Source organism: Arvicanthis niloticus, chromosome 2 (assembly GCF_011762505.2).
Source record: "Arvicanthis niloticus isolate mArvNil1 chromosome 2, mArvNil1.pat.X, whole genome shotgun sequence".
Classification (NCBI taxonomy): Eukaryota; Metazoa; Chordata; class Mammalia; order Rodentia; family Muridae; genus Arvicanthis; species Arvicanthis niloticus.
In genome coordinates this window covers 6154170-6172234 of record NC_047659.1, presented here as the reverse complement: position 1 = coordinate 6172234, position 18065 = coordinate 6154170, and the positions used below count along the sequence as shown (strand labels likewise).

The 18065-nt window shown below is 46.6% G+C and overlaps 1 protein-coding gene across 6 annotated transcripts in view; it reads right to left on the bottom strand.

Moving 5' to 3' along the window:
• Ddx31 (DEAD-box helicase 31) overlaps positions 1-18065 on the bottom strand; it is a 64814-nt gene that overhangs the window by 7183 nt on the left and 39566 nt on the right. For 5 of the 6 annotated variants that reach the window (XR_013108466.1, XR_004606206.2, XM_034495994.2 and 2 more), the window contains 3 exons: positions 17044-17125; positions 11745-11856; positions 6434-6596 (listed from right to left, as the gene is read on the bottom strand). Coding sequence is in view for 4 of the 6 variants with exons in the window: in XM_034495994.2 (XP_034351885.1) it covers positions 6434-6596; positions 11745-11856; positions 17044-17125 (357 nt within the window). In the remaining 2 variants the exon portion in view is untranslated. Of the gene's footprint in view, positions 1-6433; positions 6597-11744; positions 11857-17043; positions 17126-18065 lie in introns of those variants that run through there. The other variant, XM_076928358.1, reaches the window with a different exon arrangement.

Sequence of the window (18065 nt, the reverse complement as noted above, 5' to 3'; positions counted from 1 at the left end):
GGATAAAGGTGCTTGCTATGCAAGCCTGTCGATCTAAATCCAGTCACTGCCCTGAACCCACACACAGTGGAAGGAAAGAACCAATGCCACACACATACACACACACACACACACACACACACACACACACACACACACACACAGAGTTAAAAGACAGAGAGGGTAAGAGGGAGAAGAAGAAGGAAGAGGGAGAAGAGGGGAAGAGAGAGGGAGAGGAGAAAAGTACCGTCCCTTTTACAATGTTACATACTTGTTACTTAGTTCAAGAATGACTCTAGAAACAACCATCACTCCAGCGGAGGATGGGCCTCCACAGGATAAAGTGTACAAGAGAATCAGCTCGGCACAGAGCACAGTCCTCAGGAGAGATGCCCCTGCTGCTGTCAAACAGTTCACATTTCACTGCTGAGTGTAGCACACTGGTGACCTGGAAGGCTGGCTTTCAATGGCCCCACCCCCTTTGGATTTTTGAAACAGGACTTTGCTGCAGAGCTCTGGTTCTCCTGGAACTCACTATTTAGACCAGGCTGGACTTGAACTCACAGAAATCCACCAGACTCTGTTAGGATTAAAGGTGTACTCCACCGTACCCTGAGGAACCCTCCTCTTGAGGGTCAACAAGTTAATCTTATTTTTCGGACTGCTACTTAGAGGAGTTCAGGGCCAGAATAAAGTTCATAGAGGTCACAATCAGAATGGAAGGTCTTGATCTCTGGAGAACAGATTGAGGGAGGTGTACACCCTCCTACTGCAGAGGTGCTCAGCAGGACTGGGAGAGGGCTTTTAGGGTGAAGAAAAGAAAACTGCGGGCAGCAGGGAGAGAGCTAGGGCTATCACCCTTTTGACTTTCCAATGACAGGAGCTAAGTAAGGCAGAGCAGGCAATGTTTAATGAGAACCACTCTCCTGTTGATGTTGCCTCACCTGGGGTGGCCAGTTTCCGAGACCAGCTACGGCTTCCAATTCCAGTGCTTGGATGACTTCAGCAACAAACATCACCATCTCCAACCCTCCCAGGAGAGGCTGACTGGGTTCCTGCTTTGTTGTCAGCCCTGACTGTGTGACAGAAAGCATACCCTATGGCTCCTGCTGTCTGCAGGTGACTCAGGTGTGGAGGAAGCTCAAGGTCACTGTGAATTCCCCCTAATCGCCTCATTAGCTGGGTTCGGATGAGGGTGTGTTTGCTCCACAAGGAGGCAGAAAGCTAGTAATTGCACGATGTCACATAGAAAAAAACAGTGATAGGAACAAAGAGGGCAGATGTAAAGGTTGCGTGTGCAGAGCTGTAATTACCCCAGAGTCTAGGGCAGCAGGGCATACAGTATTGGAGCTGCAGAGAGAGGAGGGCCCAGGTGGCAAGTCTATTTGTATGAGCCTGTGAACATACTGTGAGCTTATGACAGGTAGGCCCAGTGCCCTGTGTTGTTAGCATTCTCTGCCCAGAAGAGCCCACTCACTCATTCAGCCATCGTCTTGATGGACGAACACCCAGCCTGTACTTGCATGTCTACTCTACTGGCCGGACAAAGGCCCCTTGCATAGCTCTTCTGCCCTTAGTTCTGTGGCACAGACACTACTGGTACCTGCCTGTCACACTGTTAAGGACACCCTTTTCAGTCCCCAAGTCAAGTCTGTTGTCATCTCTATGTCTCAGTGACTCAACTGTGGTCTCTAGGGTGGGGCCTGGGCACTTGGTTTTTCACGGTGCTTCCCAGCAGACTTTAGGAGTTGATTCTTTTTTTCATCAACATTTGTGTGTCTCCACAGTTCTTGCTAGTGGTCCCCCCCTCCCCCCATGCTCAAATGAGACTGAGTTCTGGCCTTGGCCAAGTGGGTAAAACAGCGATGGCAGCTTGCCCGAATTACTCTACACTCTCACCCGGGAGGCCAAGGACGCAAGAGGAAGCTGGAGTAAGCTGATCTTCCTAGGGGACTAGTGGCAGTTTGGGGGTAGTCTAGCCTTGCTCTTCTCCACACAGAAGGGCTGCCACCTGGCACACAGAGCTCGGAAAGATGATGGCTCCTCCAGGTACGGCTGGTCATTTTCACAGCTCACTGAACGGTAATTGAGTCTACCTCCTTTCATAGTAGAACAACTTGTTTTCCCTCAGAGTTCCAGAATGATTTTACCCACCTAATCCAAAGCACTTCCATTGTACCTACTGTGCGCCAGGAGTATGTTGCAGGCACAGTGAACAACAAAAAGTCTGATGGAGTTGCTACTAAGGCACCTCAGAAAACTCCACACATAGAACTGACTGTGCCACTGTGCCAGAGCAAGTGAGGACATCTGTCTGCTCAGGCAGGTCTGAGAGGAGTTGGGGAGGGCCATGGCAGGCCCAGGTCTTGAAAGTGACAGCAGGATGTCACCAAAGGCTCTAAGTTAGGGCAGCATGGGTTAAGAGGGGAGTGGAAGCTGTCTGCACAGCAGTGGCCACAGGAGGCACGGAGAGAGAGTGGGACTTCAGATGAAGTCAGCAGCCAGCAGTGATACTCATCAACAGTTTCCTGAGTTTTAGAAGCCGAGGGAAGAGATGGAGTCAAGTAGGCCCAAGGGACCAAGGCGGTATGTACCGCAAGACAGACCAGGAGAGCACCAACTCAGGTGCAGTAGACACGCATGGAAAAAGCCTCACGCTTCTAATGGTTGTGCCCAGTCTCTCATCTCACATTTGGCCAATCTGTTTTTTTGCAGAATAACTGGCTCAAAGAAATTGAGAAAAAATTCACAATGGGCAAGGTTCCAGGTTTCCTTCAGCTAATTAAGTGATATTAGGGAGGTTGTAAATGCCACGTAAAAACTGGCAGGCAAGCTGCTCCTAATGATGAGGATACTGCTTCATAGGGTGATGCAGCTGCAGCTTCTTAGTGCTCATCTTCAGGGGACCTGATCTGCTTTCAAGGTTGTTCCAGAGTACTGGAAGGTTGCAGCTACTTCAATACATAATCTGGTCCTTAGTCCCAGGAATACTTGGATACTGGAGGCCAGCAGAAAGGCCTAGACAAGTCACAAGGCCATCGGCATAATGGCTAAATGCTTGTTTCTTCCAAGACACTGAAGCAATGCTTCATACTCAGCATCTGGTTTGCCTCCACAATGATGGATAGCATGTAGCTCAAGTGTCCTCCTTCAAGAGGCAAGAGAGTTGAGGTATAGTTCTTTGTGTGTACCTTTGGGCACACACAGCATGCAAGCAACTTAGCCTACCCACCATGTGACACTTTGATAGACTTTAGAAGGGGAGGGCAAGGGTTACAGCTAATGGGGAACAAACAGAACCAACAGCAAAGGCTAAAGCAGTCACCTAGGGTGAGCACTTACTGGCTGTTGGCACAGCGAAGGCTGTTAACATGAAAAGTGCCCCAAGCCAATGAACTCCAGTGATGAGGCATTTGTGCTGATTCAGGAAGGGGCAAGTCTGTCCGCAAGTAATTGACTATCACGTGTGACTTCCGAAAGGATGTTTACTATTTTGAGCCGTGAGAAACTTGTGGGGCTTTAGAAGTGTGGAGGTTTAAGGAAGTGCCTGGCTAGCTGTGCTGCTTACCTGTGTCAGGTAAAGCAAGCCCTCAGCATGTTTTCCCTGACCAAGCACACCCACATCTAGGAAGCACCAGAAGAGGAGGCTTTGGAATGCTTGCCTTGTGGTAAAATGGGAGCTAGTAACGCTCTGCCGAGGAGGGTGGGTTCAGAGAACTGATATAAGTCAAATAAAATGATTTAAGAACAGTTAACTGCCATTAACAGAGACTGCCATTCCTCTAATTAATTTTAAAGGAGATGAGCTCTAACAGGAACAAGAGCTTGGATTCTGATGACGCTGCTGCTGCTGACCACACTGGAGGTGACAGCAGAAGCTGAGAGAACTGTCTTGGGAAAGTGGTGCTGGGTGTATGGAATAATTCACACAAGGCGGGGGATTTAGAAAGTGCAGTCACCTTTCCACACCATCAGTGACATTGGCTTTGTTATTTTGGAACCTTTTCCCACCAAGTGAGAAGGAATTATGGCCCTCACAAAGCATATCCTTAGACTCACCTCACCACTGTGTGCCTAGACAGACACCTTGGCCAACAGTCCAACTGATCTCGTGCAGCAGACAGGCCTCAGCCCCCATGTCTCCAGGAAAGATGGCAATTTTAGAGGACTATGTTACCACTTTTGCTTCCCAGGAACTGCTGTTTTTGTGATGAATGTTGCTGAGGGGGGCATTCAATATTTTACCAACAGCATCTGTGTAGATGTTTGGGGTGGGGACTGTTTTGACAGGTTTGTGTGTAGGTGCCAGGAAAGGTTTTGTGACTGACTGTACTCCTTATGTGTAGAGAGATGTTTACTGTTCCTTTTCAGAACTGAAGCTGAGGGTCGGTTGGGAGGCTGACAGAGACCTGACTGTCAGGATCTCATTTACTTACTTCCTTGTTCTGAGAAGTGGATGGGTGAAGGAAAGAGGCCGTGTAAACAAGAGACAAAACCCTTTGCCACTGCATGGGAGCGCCCTGCTCTGCCTGCCCTCAGCTCACACCTGACAAGCACTGGGTTTCCCATCTGAAGACAGGCTCACAGCTGGCTGGACTCAGCTAGCAGACACCATGGGTTTAAGCACAGCAGGAAGCAGAGCAGGGAAGCAGAGCACTGAGGACTTAGTGCCCCTATTGCACTCATCTGCACACGACACACAGATTTCAGGGAAGACGTTCAGTTCAGAACAGTAATCATGGCCACAGCAGGCCTAACTCTTTGTACATTTGGGGGGTTTAATGGACTTTTCTCTGCAGTCCTCAAAAAGCAGCAACTGGCATTTGCTTGAGTTCTGACGAACAAGTGTGGACAATCTGTCAGGTTCTCCCTGCCACTCACCCTGGCCACAATTATACAGTGCATGTGCAGATTAGCTGCAAAGTCACTTCTCTTCCAGGAGTGACAACACTTTCCCAATACAAAAAGGTACCTACAGTCTCCTCAGTGCCCATCTGTGTTAGAAAGCCACGGGCGAGATGCATAGTGAGAATCGCCTTCAAAATAAGGGCACAGCAGAAAAGGGCTGTTCCACAGTGGTGACATGGTAACAACAGAGAGTGGCATAGCCACTCAAGAGTAATCCTGTGACACACTGCTGTCACTCACTGCCTGGCTCCCCGCTGCGCCAGCTAGACATCAAAGGCTGCCCCATACCATCTTACATGCTCTTTAGCAGCTAATCAGCCCATTCTTTCCTGAATAAAGCCCTGTTCAATCAGCTGCTCACAGGGGCATAGTGGTCTTGATGCCCATCTGCTAGCTAGGGTCAGCTGAGACATGGTGTAGTGATCGTTCTCTCCCCAGTGGCTTCTCATGGTAACGTCAATGTTGCCACTTAAGTCATCTGCTTCCCAGGACCCCGTCAGAACGTAGCTGGAAGTGAAGTCTGAGGCCCCTGACTCTAAGAGCACTACCCTACACTGGGTAGCCCCTCTTCCCCCCAAAGCTAGGTGCTGACCAGGCTGGAGGCAATGAGTGCTTCCTGGTACAGGGAGCAGGACAGACTGTGTGGGAACAGCAGCAAAGCATGAGGTTGCCTAACCTCCAGGTCAGACCAGGAATGTGGTAGCATCTGCAAAACTAACATGCAGAAAAACCGCACACACTGCAGTAAGTACCCAGAGCACTCAAGGAATGTACACCAAACTCTGGGCAAGGGAAGAAAAGTTTCTACACTCACTGTGTTGCTCCCACACAGGTTACTCAACAAAGGTGACCTCTACCCCAAAGCCCCCTACAGAGCACTCTGGGGGGTCTCTAGTGCTCAGGCTATGGTTGGAGGCTAAGCCTGCTGTTGAAAGAACACCATTCCTTAAGGAGAGAAAGCAGACAATACAGATAACTTGCTGAACAATCATTAACTCAGGTCAGTACTGTGAGACTGGACTCAAGGATAAGCCTAGTTCCCGACACTGGGGACTCAGGACAACTGACCTCAAAGGTCAGTTTTGCTTACCCTGACATTCCTTTCCCAAAGATTCCTTGGACAAAGCAATCTTACACCCAGATGTGCACTTTTTGGTGGAAAGGGCAAGGGTCTGTGCTTTTGACTGCAAAACTCAGTACGAGAGCTAATGATATGGAATGCACAAGAAACCTCCCAAGTTACTCTAGTGGGACGTGAAGACAACAAACCTGTCTTTCTGTTTAGTAATCCCTGTTATGTTTGTGTCTAACTGAATTTTTGCCGGATTAGGGATGATTTTTCCTTTTGTTCCAAGCGCTTCTGTATTGAAGACAGGCAGACACTAGTGGTAATTTCTCTCTCTCTCTCTCTCTCACACACACACACACACACACACACACACACACACACACACACACACACACACACACACGCAGGCCAGTCTTCCATATGAGCTCACCTGCTAACGTAAACAGAACCTTGCACATGGTCTAACGTCCATCTCACCTTTTTAAGCTTGCCCTCTTCACAGTAGAGACACTGAGGTTTCTAGGAGCGTCTCTCAGTCCGAAACTCTTAGCCACATGCCCAAGGTGTAGGGCTCGAACATGGAAGATAGACTTCAGCTCCTTGGGGTAGGTGGCATAGGCTCGGATGAAGGACTGCAGGGCTAGAAGAAAGGGGGAGGAGGAGGTCAGGATAGGGGTTTTAAAGTTTCAAAGCTACCCCATCCCTAAGTTACTCAATTTTATCTTGCCGAGAAAGAACAGAACCAGGATAAATATAACACAGGCACATTTGTGTATGTCTTTAAAATCTCTCTGAGGGCTGGGGAGATGCTCAGTGGTTTAAGAGGACTTACTGTTCTTGCAGAAGACCTGAATTTGGATCCCTACATTGGACAGCTCATAACATCTCTGCAGGGATCTGATGCCTTTCTAGGCAACTGCACTCACCTATGTATAGGCCTGCACAGATACACATGCATACATATAATGAAAATAATTTTTAAAAAATCTGAAAAAATATCACTAAACAAAAAAAGTATAGCCAAAATTATCACTTAAATAAAATCCCATAAATTTTTTACTTCATGAAGAGTTGTAAGAATCCAACAGTGCAGGACTTCTTCTCTCTCTCTTTTTTTTTTTTTTTTTAGGACTTCTTCTCTTTTGTCACATACAGTCTCAAGGCCTACCACAGAGCCTGGCATGTCTCGTGTACTTGATACCTGTTTGTTACATACAGTAAAATGAATGAAGAAACTAAGTGATCAACATTTTCTTATGAAAATGAGAAAATTCCTAGATACTTATATTAGGGGGAAATCAGTTACTTTTGAATAATTAATACCCACAGCATGCCAAGGAGAAAGGAAATTATAAAAACTACAGTAGTGCAGATAGCAGTTGACCTAGCACTAGCTGCAAAGCTGCAGTCCCTTTAAAGCTAGGAGGAATAGATTCCTTGTTCTAGGCCGTAGTACAGCTACAGAAGATCTGGGCTTTACTCCTGGGTGCTGGAGCTTTGCTAGGCCTCAGCACCTTAACCTGACATCCTCCTAGAGGACAGACTTTCCTGCATCTGGTTCCTCTTTGAAAATCCCACAGCCTCCCATCTTCCCAGCAGGAAAGTGATCTGCAGTGCGCCCTGCCCACCACTGCTCTTTTACTTTTAAACCCAGCTTCTGGACCAGGAGGACAGGACCAGCCCTGTACCACTGACAAAAGAGGCACCAAGCACCAGCCTCCCTCAGCTAGGTGGCTGAGCCACTGGACTGGCAAGTTTGCCCACAGCTTAAGTATAATATCCCAGCAGTACCTGGAGATTGCCGTTTATGAACAGTAATAAAAAGTGTCATTTTAGCAGATCATCTCCTGGAAGGATCCTGGGAATCCATCAAAGCTCTATTTACTGAGCAAAGTGAACTCCTTTTCCCAATCGATGAGAAATAATAAGCACGGCAACTCCTCTGCACCTCTCTCTTAAATCTGTGTTCGCTTTTCTTCCAATAACCAGGGACCAGCTCTTTCAAAGAGCATCTTTAACACTTCAGATCATCTGCCCTGTCCGGAGGGTTCCAACACTGGCCCCACCCACAGTTACTCACATCTCAGAAAGGAACTCACTGGCACTGCAGTGACCAAGACCTGACTTCCCTTTCTTCCCCCAGTTCCAACACTGCTATAAACATTCCACTGAGCCAAGCCAATCCAAGAGGCTGGGCCACTCCAAAGGCAGCTTATATGTCACTTCCTGCCACTCTTCCACACTCTTCCACACAAGGCCTAGCTAAAAGCTTTACAGGGATAAGCAGTTGCTGAGCAGATATCAGTGCAGGCAGCATTTCATGCTGTGTATTTTAACTAAATCCTCATGTCCTCTAGGCTCCAGTGTCACTGAAGACAGCAGCAGCAGCCTGTCCTTGCATACTTGCATGGACTTTCATGTCTGGCTACCTCTGAGACAGCAGGGGCAGGAAGTGGTTCATGCTGGCAGTGTGCAGAATGTACAGAAGGAATTTGGCTGTGGGGCCAGCACAGTAGAAAGTGGAAAACAGGAAGGAGATGCTTATTCAGGGTGACGGATGGAGCTACAGGCAATAAAAGTTGAGCATTTTAGTTGCTGGCTCTTATTTCCAGGGAGCTATTTAAGGTGCATGAATTAGAGGGAATCTGTCTAAAATAATTCACCTGGACACCCTGCCCTTTTTTATTCATGGGCATCTGGATCAGGAATGGAGGTGTCATAGAGATGACTCTTAGGATAAGAAGGCAGAGGAATAACACTACAGCCTGAAGACACTCCTCCTGCCTCATATCACAAGCCCAGTCTGGTCCACAGCAAAGGCACACACACCTATGCCAAGAGCTACATTATCCAGAGAATATGAGAAGAGAAATGGCTTCTTACAGTTCTCTTAAAGACAAAGCGCAGCAAGGTGCCTGGCCAATGCCATCCCACAGAGGCAAAGAGGTAAACAAATAGATTACTACTAACAAGTGTCCTTTGCAGATGCAGATGTAAGGGCCACACATGATCCATACTCTGCAGGGAGGCCAGAAGTCGATCATGACAGGCCACGGGAACAGGAGTACATATAGGCAGAGACTCTGCTATGTACAACTTCCCTTCAGAGTCTAGAATGAAAACACAATACCACTATTTCTACAGCCCGAGTCCTAGCCAAAAGACACACAGAGAGGAGGAAAAGGAAGAACTAACTGTTCTAAGGACTGGCAACAAGCAAACTGACTATTAACAACGATGGGGTCAAAAAATGAAAAAGGACTACGAATGCAGTCTTGGCCCAGTTTCCATCTGCAAAGGCAAGGGCAGCTGCATTGCTAATAATTCATGAGGTAGGTTCTGCAACGCCACAGAAGGAAATCAAGTTGGTTGAAGAATTTGCATATATAAACTGAAATGCAATAGGTAAGTGTCATCTTATGGGGTATGATGGAGTTTCCTTTGTCTTAAGTTCAGTTCCTTTAGAGCAGTAGTGGATACAGTCCCCAAGCTTCCCAAAGTCACAATGAGAGATTAGTTGAGGGGCTTTGTGTCACAAGATAGGTGACTAAGATCTAAGGGGTGAGGGCAGCTGGTTCCAGACCCTATCAACCTAGAGTGAAAATGAGTCAGAAAACAAGAGAAATGATCCATATAGTTCCTTGTTGTATTAAATACCATAACCACGGAAACAGCTCTGCTCCTATAGCTTCAATAGAAGACTGGCAACTCTGATGACAGACTCTACCCCCAAGCAGTCTCTGCTTGTTCATTTTCAAGGGACTGACTATCCAGGCACTTACACTGGGCAGTCCCAAGGTATGAGAACACCAATGACACCCAAAGTGGATGGTGTGGGGCAGGCATCTTTTTCCACTGCAAGGTAAAATTCAGCTGAGTCAGCCGCCTTCTTCCCAAGGTCAAAATCACAGTGACTGTCTCTGGTTTCTCTACAGGGAGGTTCCTGGGAACTACTTGGAATTGCTGAATTCACTTTTGGGAAATGCTGAAGACAGGGCATTATTAGAGAGATGACCAGAAGGATATCAGTTACGTATCTGGCTGGCAGTGATGTCTGACGTGTGCTAACAATCAAGTCCACGCAGAGGATGAATGGTGGCTCTCTGAAAACATTTGTCTTTTTACTGTTAGTGCTGGGGCTGGAGCTCCCAGCCTTGTGCTCCCCGAGCAAGTGTTGACCACTGAGTTCCATCGCCAGTCCTTGCTGGCTATTCACTGTAGCCCAATTTCTAGCTTTCAATCTTACCCGGGGTCAATTCTCACACTGTAGTTACGTGATCTTTTAAAACCCAAGGCCTATTGAGCCACATCTCAGCTCAAAGCCTCCCAGTGGCTCCCAGTCCCCTCAGAGCAGCCTTCAAGCTCTACAGGGCTCAGTCTCAGCTAATCCCGTCCTCTCCTTCCTTCTGCCCATTTTGTTTTGCTCCGGCATCACCTTCTCAGCTGGGCTTCCTTTGACCTTCCCAAACACATTCCAGTCACTGCACCTGCTTCCCTTACCTGGACTACTTTTCTGTAGGTTGTACTGCTATCTACAGCACTCACCTACTATGTTCACTATCTCACGGCTGCTCCTGTGCCTTTAACACATCAGCTGACAAAGCAGAGGACGCTTCCCACCTGCCTCCTCGTGTGCTGAAGCACCTGCAACAGTGCCAAACTCTAACACTGCCAAATAAATTAGTTTTGAAAAGGTACTTCTAGCTGGGAGTGGTGGTACATGTTTGTAGTCCCAGCACTTGAGAGACTGTGGCAGGAAGGTCCCAAGTTTAAGACCTACTTGGGCAAAACTAAATTAATTTAAAAGAAAGAAAGAATGGTAGCAAGGCCTAGTAACACCTTCAATCCAAGCACTCAGCAGACAGACAGATCACTTTTGAGGCCAACCTGGTCTATAGAATACATTCCTGTCTTTTAAAAAAAAAAAGCTTCTATTTTCTCAAAATTCTCAAGGAACTCACAGAAAGAACTGTGTGCCAAACTACTTGGGTCTTTTTGTTTGCTGGCTGTTTTTTTTTGGGGGGTGGGGGGTGGGGGACAGGCGTTCTCTGTGTAGCAATGACTGTCCTTGGAACTCTCTGTAGACCAGGCTGTCCTCAAACTCAAGAGATCCCACTACCTCTGCCTCCCCCAACCATTAGGATTAAAAGCAAGTGCCACCATGATCACTGCCAGGCTCCAACTTAGGCTTTATTAGCATTAATTAGTCACCAGCCAGAAAATTTCACTAGGAAAAAAGAGTTGGCTATTTATGACCACTGTCCAAGTGGAACTATTAATCCCAGTGGGATCCACACGGGGTCTGAGAACTACATCGCTGTCATTTGTATGAACTGTCCAGGTTCCAGCCTGAGCCCTTCCTCACTTCACCTCACCAGCCTCACTTTGCTTTGCCCCTTCAGACAGGAACTACTTAGGACTGATGCTTCCAGTCATCTCCAACTTCTACCCCTACAACTACTGCCAGTGTGTCACCTCTGCTGTCTGCTGTTCACAGAGAAAAACAGTCCCCAAATCCAAGTTGTTGGGTCAAAGCTTTAGCCTTAATATAAGCCCAGATAAAGCCTCATTTGTGTAAAAGATGGGAATGGATAAAATTAACATTTAATATCATTTGAAAGCCTTCTGAGCCTGCTTCCAAACCCTGCACAATTACTGCAGAATGAAGGCTTTGATTGGTACACAGAGGTTCCTGAATGTCCTCTCAACCATGGTGAGGGGTGAAGTCAGGACTGGGGGTGGAGGTGGGGGGGCCACCCCCAATCTCCTGAGAGTCTGTCCCACTGACCTTTCTTTGCCCAGGAGACCATCCTCTGACTGGAGTGCACGTAATCTTCAAACACTGTCTGCAGTACTGTGGCTCGTTCCTGGATTTCCTGTGGGCCAATGGCATGGGATTTCTGGGAGGGCGATGGAAGGATTAAAGGAGAGACAGAGTTGAAGTCAGGAATAATGAAGCAGTTTATAATAGATTTAATAACAGTAAAATCACACGGTAACCACCCAGGGGCCAACGAGGGTAATCCTTTCAATATTACTAGGGAAAGAAGGGAGCTATAAAGACGTTAAAGTCAAGCAAAGATGAAAACTGCGTAAGAAGGGGGCAGAGCAGGCCTGTGTCTGTTTGCCTGCTTCCCTTCATGACCTCTTAGCACTCAAGCTCAAAGTCAAAGACCTTTGGCGGCACTCTGGAGTTTCCCAAGTCTGGTTCTGGCATTAAACGATGAACAACAGGCTGTTTTCAAAGAACATTTCTCTTAAGATTTTTCTCCCTTATTCCCCTTCCCCTTATCAGTGGAAAAAGCATTTTTTTTTTCTCCCTAAGACCATTCCAGTGATAAAATTCAGCCTTACAAAGCTATATATCCCTGAATTTTGAGCTTGCTTCCTCCCTTCCCAGAGGTTGGTTGTGGTTTAGATTTGCTCCAGAAGCCTGTAACAACCAAGCTGAGTTCTGAGGACCTATTAGGAAGGCAGCTTTTCAGTAAGCCACATTCAAAGGCTGCCTAAGTCTCTGCAGCCAGGAGCACTGCTGTAGCCTCTGAAAACTATTAATAATATATAGGACCATTTTCATCTTTTAAAAATCCCAGAGAAAAAAGTCTTTTAAAAATTCCTTCTAGAAAGTACTGACTTTTATTTCCTATATTTCACAACAAACACAGGTGCTTTTTACTGACTAGGAGGCTCTGCAGCCTAAGGAGGTGGGCCACTACTCGTGTGAAGGGGCTACCGAGCCCCAGACTCCACCTTCATGTGTGGAACCCAGGCCCTCGGAGGACAGGGGTCAGACCCATGTCTGACCCCCGTCTTCCTTTTACTTTTAAGGCCGGAAGAGGAGGAACAAAAGGGAGAGAGAGAAAGCCTCTCTTTTTGGGCAGACGCTCCTCTCTGCATTAATAGAGACTTAACAACCTGGAGATGTTTTGGTGTAGTCACATCGTCCTGCTGCCTGACAGTCTGGCTGATTTTACAGTACACGGTTCCCCTAAGGGTTCTACCCACTATAGTGTCAGGAAAAGCGCCGCCGAGGAGCTGAGCTACCAAAGTGGACATTTGCTATTGTCATTAGCCAGGGTTTTTTTCACCCCTTAACTGATGTGAAATGCAAACTCCTCCACTGCCCTCCTTTCCTTAAGCCACCTCAGCAGCACAACTGTCACCTTGCCTGCATTTTTTTTTTAATATGAATGTGAAATTAGTGAAGATGCCCTTTCCCCTGGCGGACAGAATCCTCTGTTATTAAAAAGTAAAGCACTTTAATAATGAAAACTTTTTCCTCTTTTTCCTGTGTTTTAACTGTTTAAAATTAATGAGAAGGGCAGAATGGTTGTCAAAGCGATATTGAAAGCCGGGCAGCCAGGACCGAATAAGCACAAAAATCCCTCTAGAGTGTTAAATAAACAGAGCTGCAGCCCTCTCTGGATCCCTCTGTTGGTTATTGTATACATTCTGTAACAGCTCTCAGAATAGATCTGAGAGCCAGGGAGGCAGAGAGGTTTCAGAATTCCAATAAAGGCCTCAAATTAAAGACAGCCTGGTGCGAATTCCAGGAGAAAATTAAAGAGACCTCAAGCTTAAGTGACAGGTGACTTGCTTCTGTGTCACAACTGTCAGGGGATTTAGTGATAATATGGCAATATATTACAAAGGGCTTTTCTTATTCCCCCCTTTAGGTTTCAAAATGAGGCATCTTTTCTTCCGAATCCAAAAAAAAAAAATTACATATATATAATGTGAGTGTATATACAAGTGGAATGTGTAGAAAATGATAAAATCAGGCTTATACAGTTAAAATGATGAGGTCAGTTTTAGAGAAACGTAAGAAAAAGTTAATGACAGAAAACAATACATTAGGAAACAGCATCTCTTACCACCACTTCCAGAAACACTGTTAAGACTGCCCCCTCCTGAGATTGAACGAGGTAATTTTTGGTTGTGGGAAGGACAGTCTAAATTTAAACTGAAGACAGAATGGGGCAGAGTTCGGCAGCGCCACCTCAGCCCCAGACAGGTAAACGCTCCTGTAATGAGAGTGGGTCAGAGCCCCGAGGCTTGTGAGCAGGCAGCATTGCCTCTCCACCCTCACAGACACGGGCTGGCTACTGGTTAATGAAGCCGACCTGCAGGTAGCAGACCACAGGCAGCTGAGAAAAACATGCCTCCAGCCCCTACTGGCTCTCGGTGTGCCTCTGTCTGCAATACCCCACTGATCTTCCAGACAAAAGATCATGACAAAGGATGAGCTAGGGGCTCTGATCTGATTTTAACACTTCCCAATGCCAGCGACAGTTTGGAGAATTTTATAAGCAGAGCTCACAGGACAAAAAAAACTTGTAGAAAAACATGCTGGGAGGGTGCACACTCTGCATGAAGACTTCACGACGCCCAGAAACTGAGACGCCTCGGTGAAAACCAGGCTGGACCCCTCTACCTGTGAAAAGTTTTAGGTGGCGACAGTGGCACACTGGATGTGTGCAGCTAAGGCGTTGTGCTGAAGAGCCAACTTCCAAGATATAGTTAACTAAATGGAAGGGTTTTGTTTTAATCACTTTCCTGCCTAGCTAAGCTTCACCCCGTGGTTCCTAGAACCTTCTGAGTGCCTCCCAGTCAAGCTGAAAGATCAAATTTATTCTCTTTGTAGGGAGGTGAGCACTCATACCCAGCCGTAGCTGTATATATATTTCATACACCTAAATATGAAATATACATTTTACAGATGCTTCACTAGCTTTCTTTCTGTTCACAGAAGCCCAAAACTGTGTGTGCCAAAGGGACATTTACCATGGGCTCGAGTGGAGCTGGTGAAGTAGAGGGGATGGTAACGAGGTACAGCATTTGTATGCTGGCCACTTGTACATCTGCTGCAGAGCTGTCTGCACTGCAGGGAGTGGACAGCCAGGACAGGTACACTTTTCATGAGAAACAGAATGGAAGCTGGACCCCTCACTCCCTGCACCCTCCCAGGTCAGATATCTATGTGATTAACAACACAGCAACTTAGATCAGGTGGTTCTTCCTCTGAGTTAAAATGAGGCTTGGTCCTACAAACTAGGCCTCAATCACCAGGAAGTCTAGTGCAATGAATTTAGTTTTCCAAGTAAATCGTATCTAGCAATGTCAGTGAAAACACAATCTTACTTAGCATTTCCCCCTCAAATAAACAGCAGCAAATTATACAACTATAAAAGCATTCAATTCATTCCTACCGAAAGATGGGCGCCTGGGGTGAGGTGATGAGATGCTCTGTGCTCTGGAGAGTGTACACTGAAAGCAGGCCAAGCTCCTTCTGCCTCATTTCATTCAACCCCCAGGCAACCCTCAAATATGGGCACTCTCATAATCCTTCTGCAGAAAGGAAGACTGAGTTCCCGCTCAAGGCCACAGAGGTACCAGCTGTGAGGCAAGGACCCAAGTCCTGGCTAACTCGACCCTTGCTACTCTTGCCCAGACCTTTACAATGGCTCTTAGGGACATCTTTGAGGCTGGCCCCCAGCCAGGAAAAGGCTTAAGGAGAAGGCCACAGAAGGGCAGATGTTACAAATGACATGGCCAGTTGCTGAAAGGATAGAGGGACATGCAGCTGCTCCGTTCCTTCCCTGGGGACATGGCCTCCTGTGGGGTGGGGGTGCCATTCAGATTTATACAACAATCACCTCCCTGGAGGAAAAAGTCTGTGTTCAGGGATAAAGACTACTCAAACCAAAGCTGGTCTCAGAAACAATGTACAGAAGCTAAGTTTGATCCAACCTTTAGGATTTCATTTTGTCATTTTCCAGCTGGTTCTCTTTTCTGGATGGCAGGCAGACGCCCACGATCCACTTATTTATTAAGATCAGCACAGTGTGCAGCTAGTGTTAGCCTCTGTACTGGGTGCTCAAGGATCATTTCTTACACTATCCTATACTCTCCTTTGAGTGAGTACTGTATATCTGTTTTACACGTGAAGAAGCCAAGGCTTGCAAAGGCCCAGAACTTTGCCAGTTTCCCAGAGGTACCCAGCTGAGGAGTCTGACCAGGAATCTGCTATCACCCATTCTCAGCACTGTATCCTCTGTAGCTCCCAAGCTCCCTGCTGACACGGTGGGGGCTGGACTGGAACCACAGTGAAGTAGTCAGAGGAATATTAAAACATAAACACTCTAAACACAACAGTTATAAAATAACTATGTGCAAAGACACAGTGTATCTGTGTTAGCTGCTCAATCCCTTAAAAATGGACTGATAAGCTCACTCTAGTATGGCCATGCTGTTTCACATAGAAAGTCACTCAAATTAACTTGCTGATATAAACTTCCTTAGGTGTGCTTTGAAAGAAGAGAGCTTAAGCTAGGGCCAGATAAATCTAGTTCCTGCCTCAAATGCAGTATCAAATAAAGGTACCTGATATATGACGGAAATATCACAGCCTAATCTAAGTAGGTCTGATTTTCCCATTCTATCATCAGGCCTAAGAAAATAAACGTAAAATATTCACATAATTAGCCAAGTCACATAGAGCAACACAAATGTACATATACTATACTAAGAACGAACTAGAGGGGCAGGACCGAGAGGCAGCAGGGAGGGGACACTCAGGCACAGCTCGGTATCTCCATATGGAGCTGCATGGATAGTAAACATTTTTCTTCTTAATGATTTCAACTTTACTCTTCCTCTGTAGACGGTGCATTCACATTAAAAATGGGGAACCTAAGTATGTCTGAGAGAGAGAGAGACAGCGATATTTATTTCTTCCACCATGCTATTCGGACGAACAGGTCTAGCCAGTGGTCCTTGCTGAGGATCTGGAGAGGGGCCACCACCTAGGTGAACTTACACTGCTGGCTCCAGACTCAATGCCCTAGACCTCCTTTCTGCAGAGCCTGCTGCTGCCTGGCAGTCCTCCAGAATGGACTGGTGCCCATTAACTGGATGAGACTAGCAAACATATCCAGAGGGAAGAGAAGAAAACAAAACAAAACAAAACAAAACACCACAATCAAGGTCTGACTGCATCTAATGTTCATGGTCCTTAAAATGTACATTCTGTTTGGCAGAAGAAACAGCCCACATATAAAGTCTCCATCAAGATATGAACCACTCACCTGGGCTCCCCTTTGTCTTCTTTTAAAACAATCATCCTTTGCTAGGACAGCCAAAATATCTTCCACCTTAATCTCAGAAACACTGTGAGAGGAAGAGCACAAGAAAGTCAGCCTTTTACTTTTCCAGAGACAGCCCAGATTCTGATGCATAAAACCAGCCTGTTCTGAAATGAGACCTAAGGACAAGCAGTATCTGAGGAAGGGGACAGCCGGCTAGTGAGTACCTCAGTTGGTACAGGAGCTTGTTACCAAGCATACAACCTGACTTCAACCACTAGGATCTAGAAGGAGAGAACTGAATCCCAGAGTTGTTCTCTGACTCTTATACTTTTACCTCCCCTTACAACATAAATGTTAGTATCTTCCCCCTCCTCCTTCTTTTTCCTCTTCTTCCTCCTCCTCCTTTTTGTTGTTGTTTGTTTGTTTGTGTAGTCCTGGCTATCCTGGAACTCGCTCTGTAGACCACGCTGGCCTCAAACTCAGAGATCTGCCTGCCTCTGCCTTCCGAGTACTAGGATTAACGACAGGTAATTAAAGATAAATTTCTTAAGCCTTTAGGCATTTGAAAAAAGGAAAGATAGCAACAGGGCCAAGTCAGCCAGTGTCCCCAGCTGATGGGCCTAAAGCAGGTTATTGCACATGGGAATCTTTTTTGTATCTGCCTACCCATCTTGCCTTCCTTTTCATTTCTTCATCCCCCTTTTTTGAGGCAAGATCTCATGTACCCCTAAGCTGCTGGTCTCTCACTATGGGACCAAGGCTGTCCTAGAGTCCATCCAATGCTAGGGTTACAAGCAAATATCACCATACTAGGCTTCTACCATCCTTGCTCTTTCTTTCTTTCTTTCTTTCTTTCTTTCTTTCTTTTTTTTTTTTTTTTTGTACGTGCTTGTGTGTGTACATGGGCACACACACGACATGGCTTGTGTATGGGAATCAGAGCAACTTCAGGAGTCAGTTCCACCACGTGAGTCCTGGGTATGGAGTCAGGTTAGCTGCCTTGCCATCCCTCTGCCATTCTT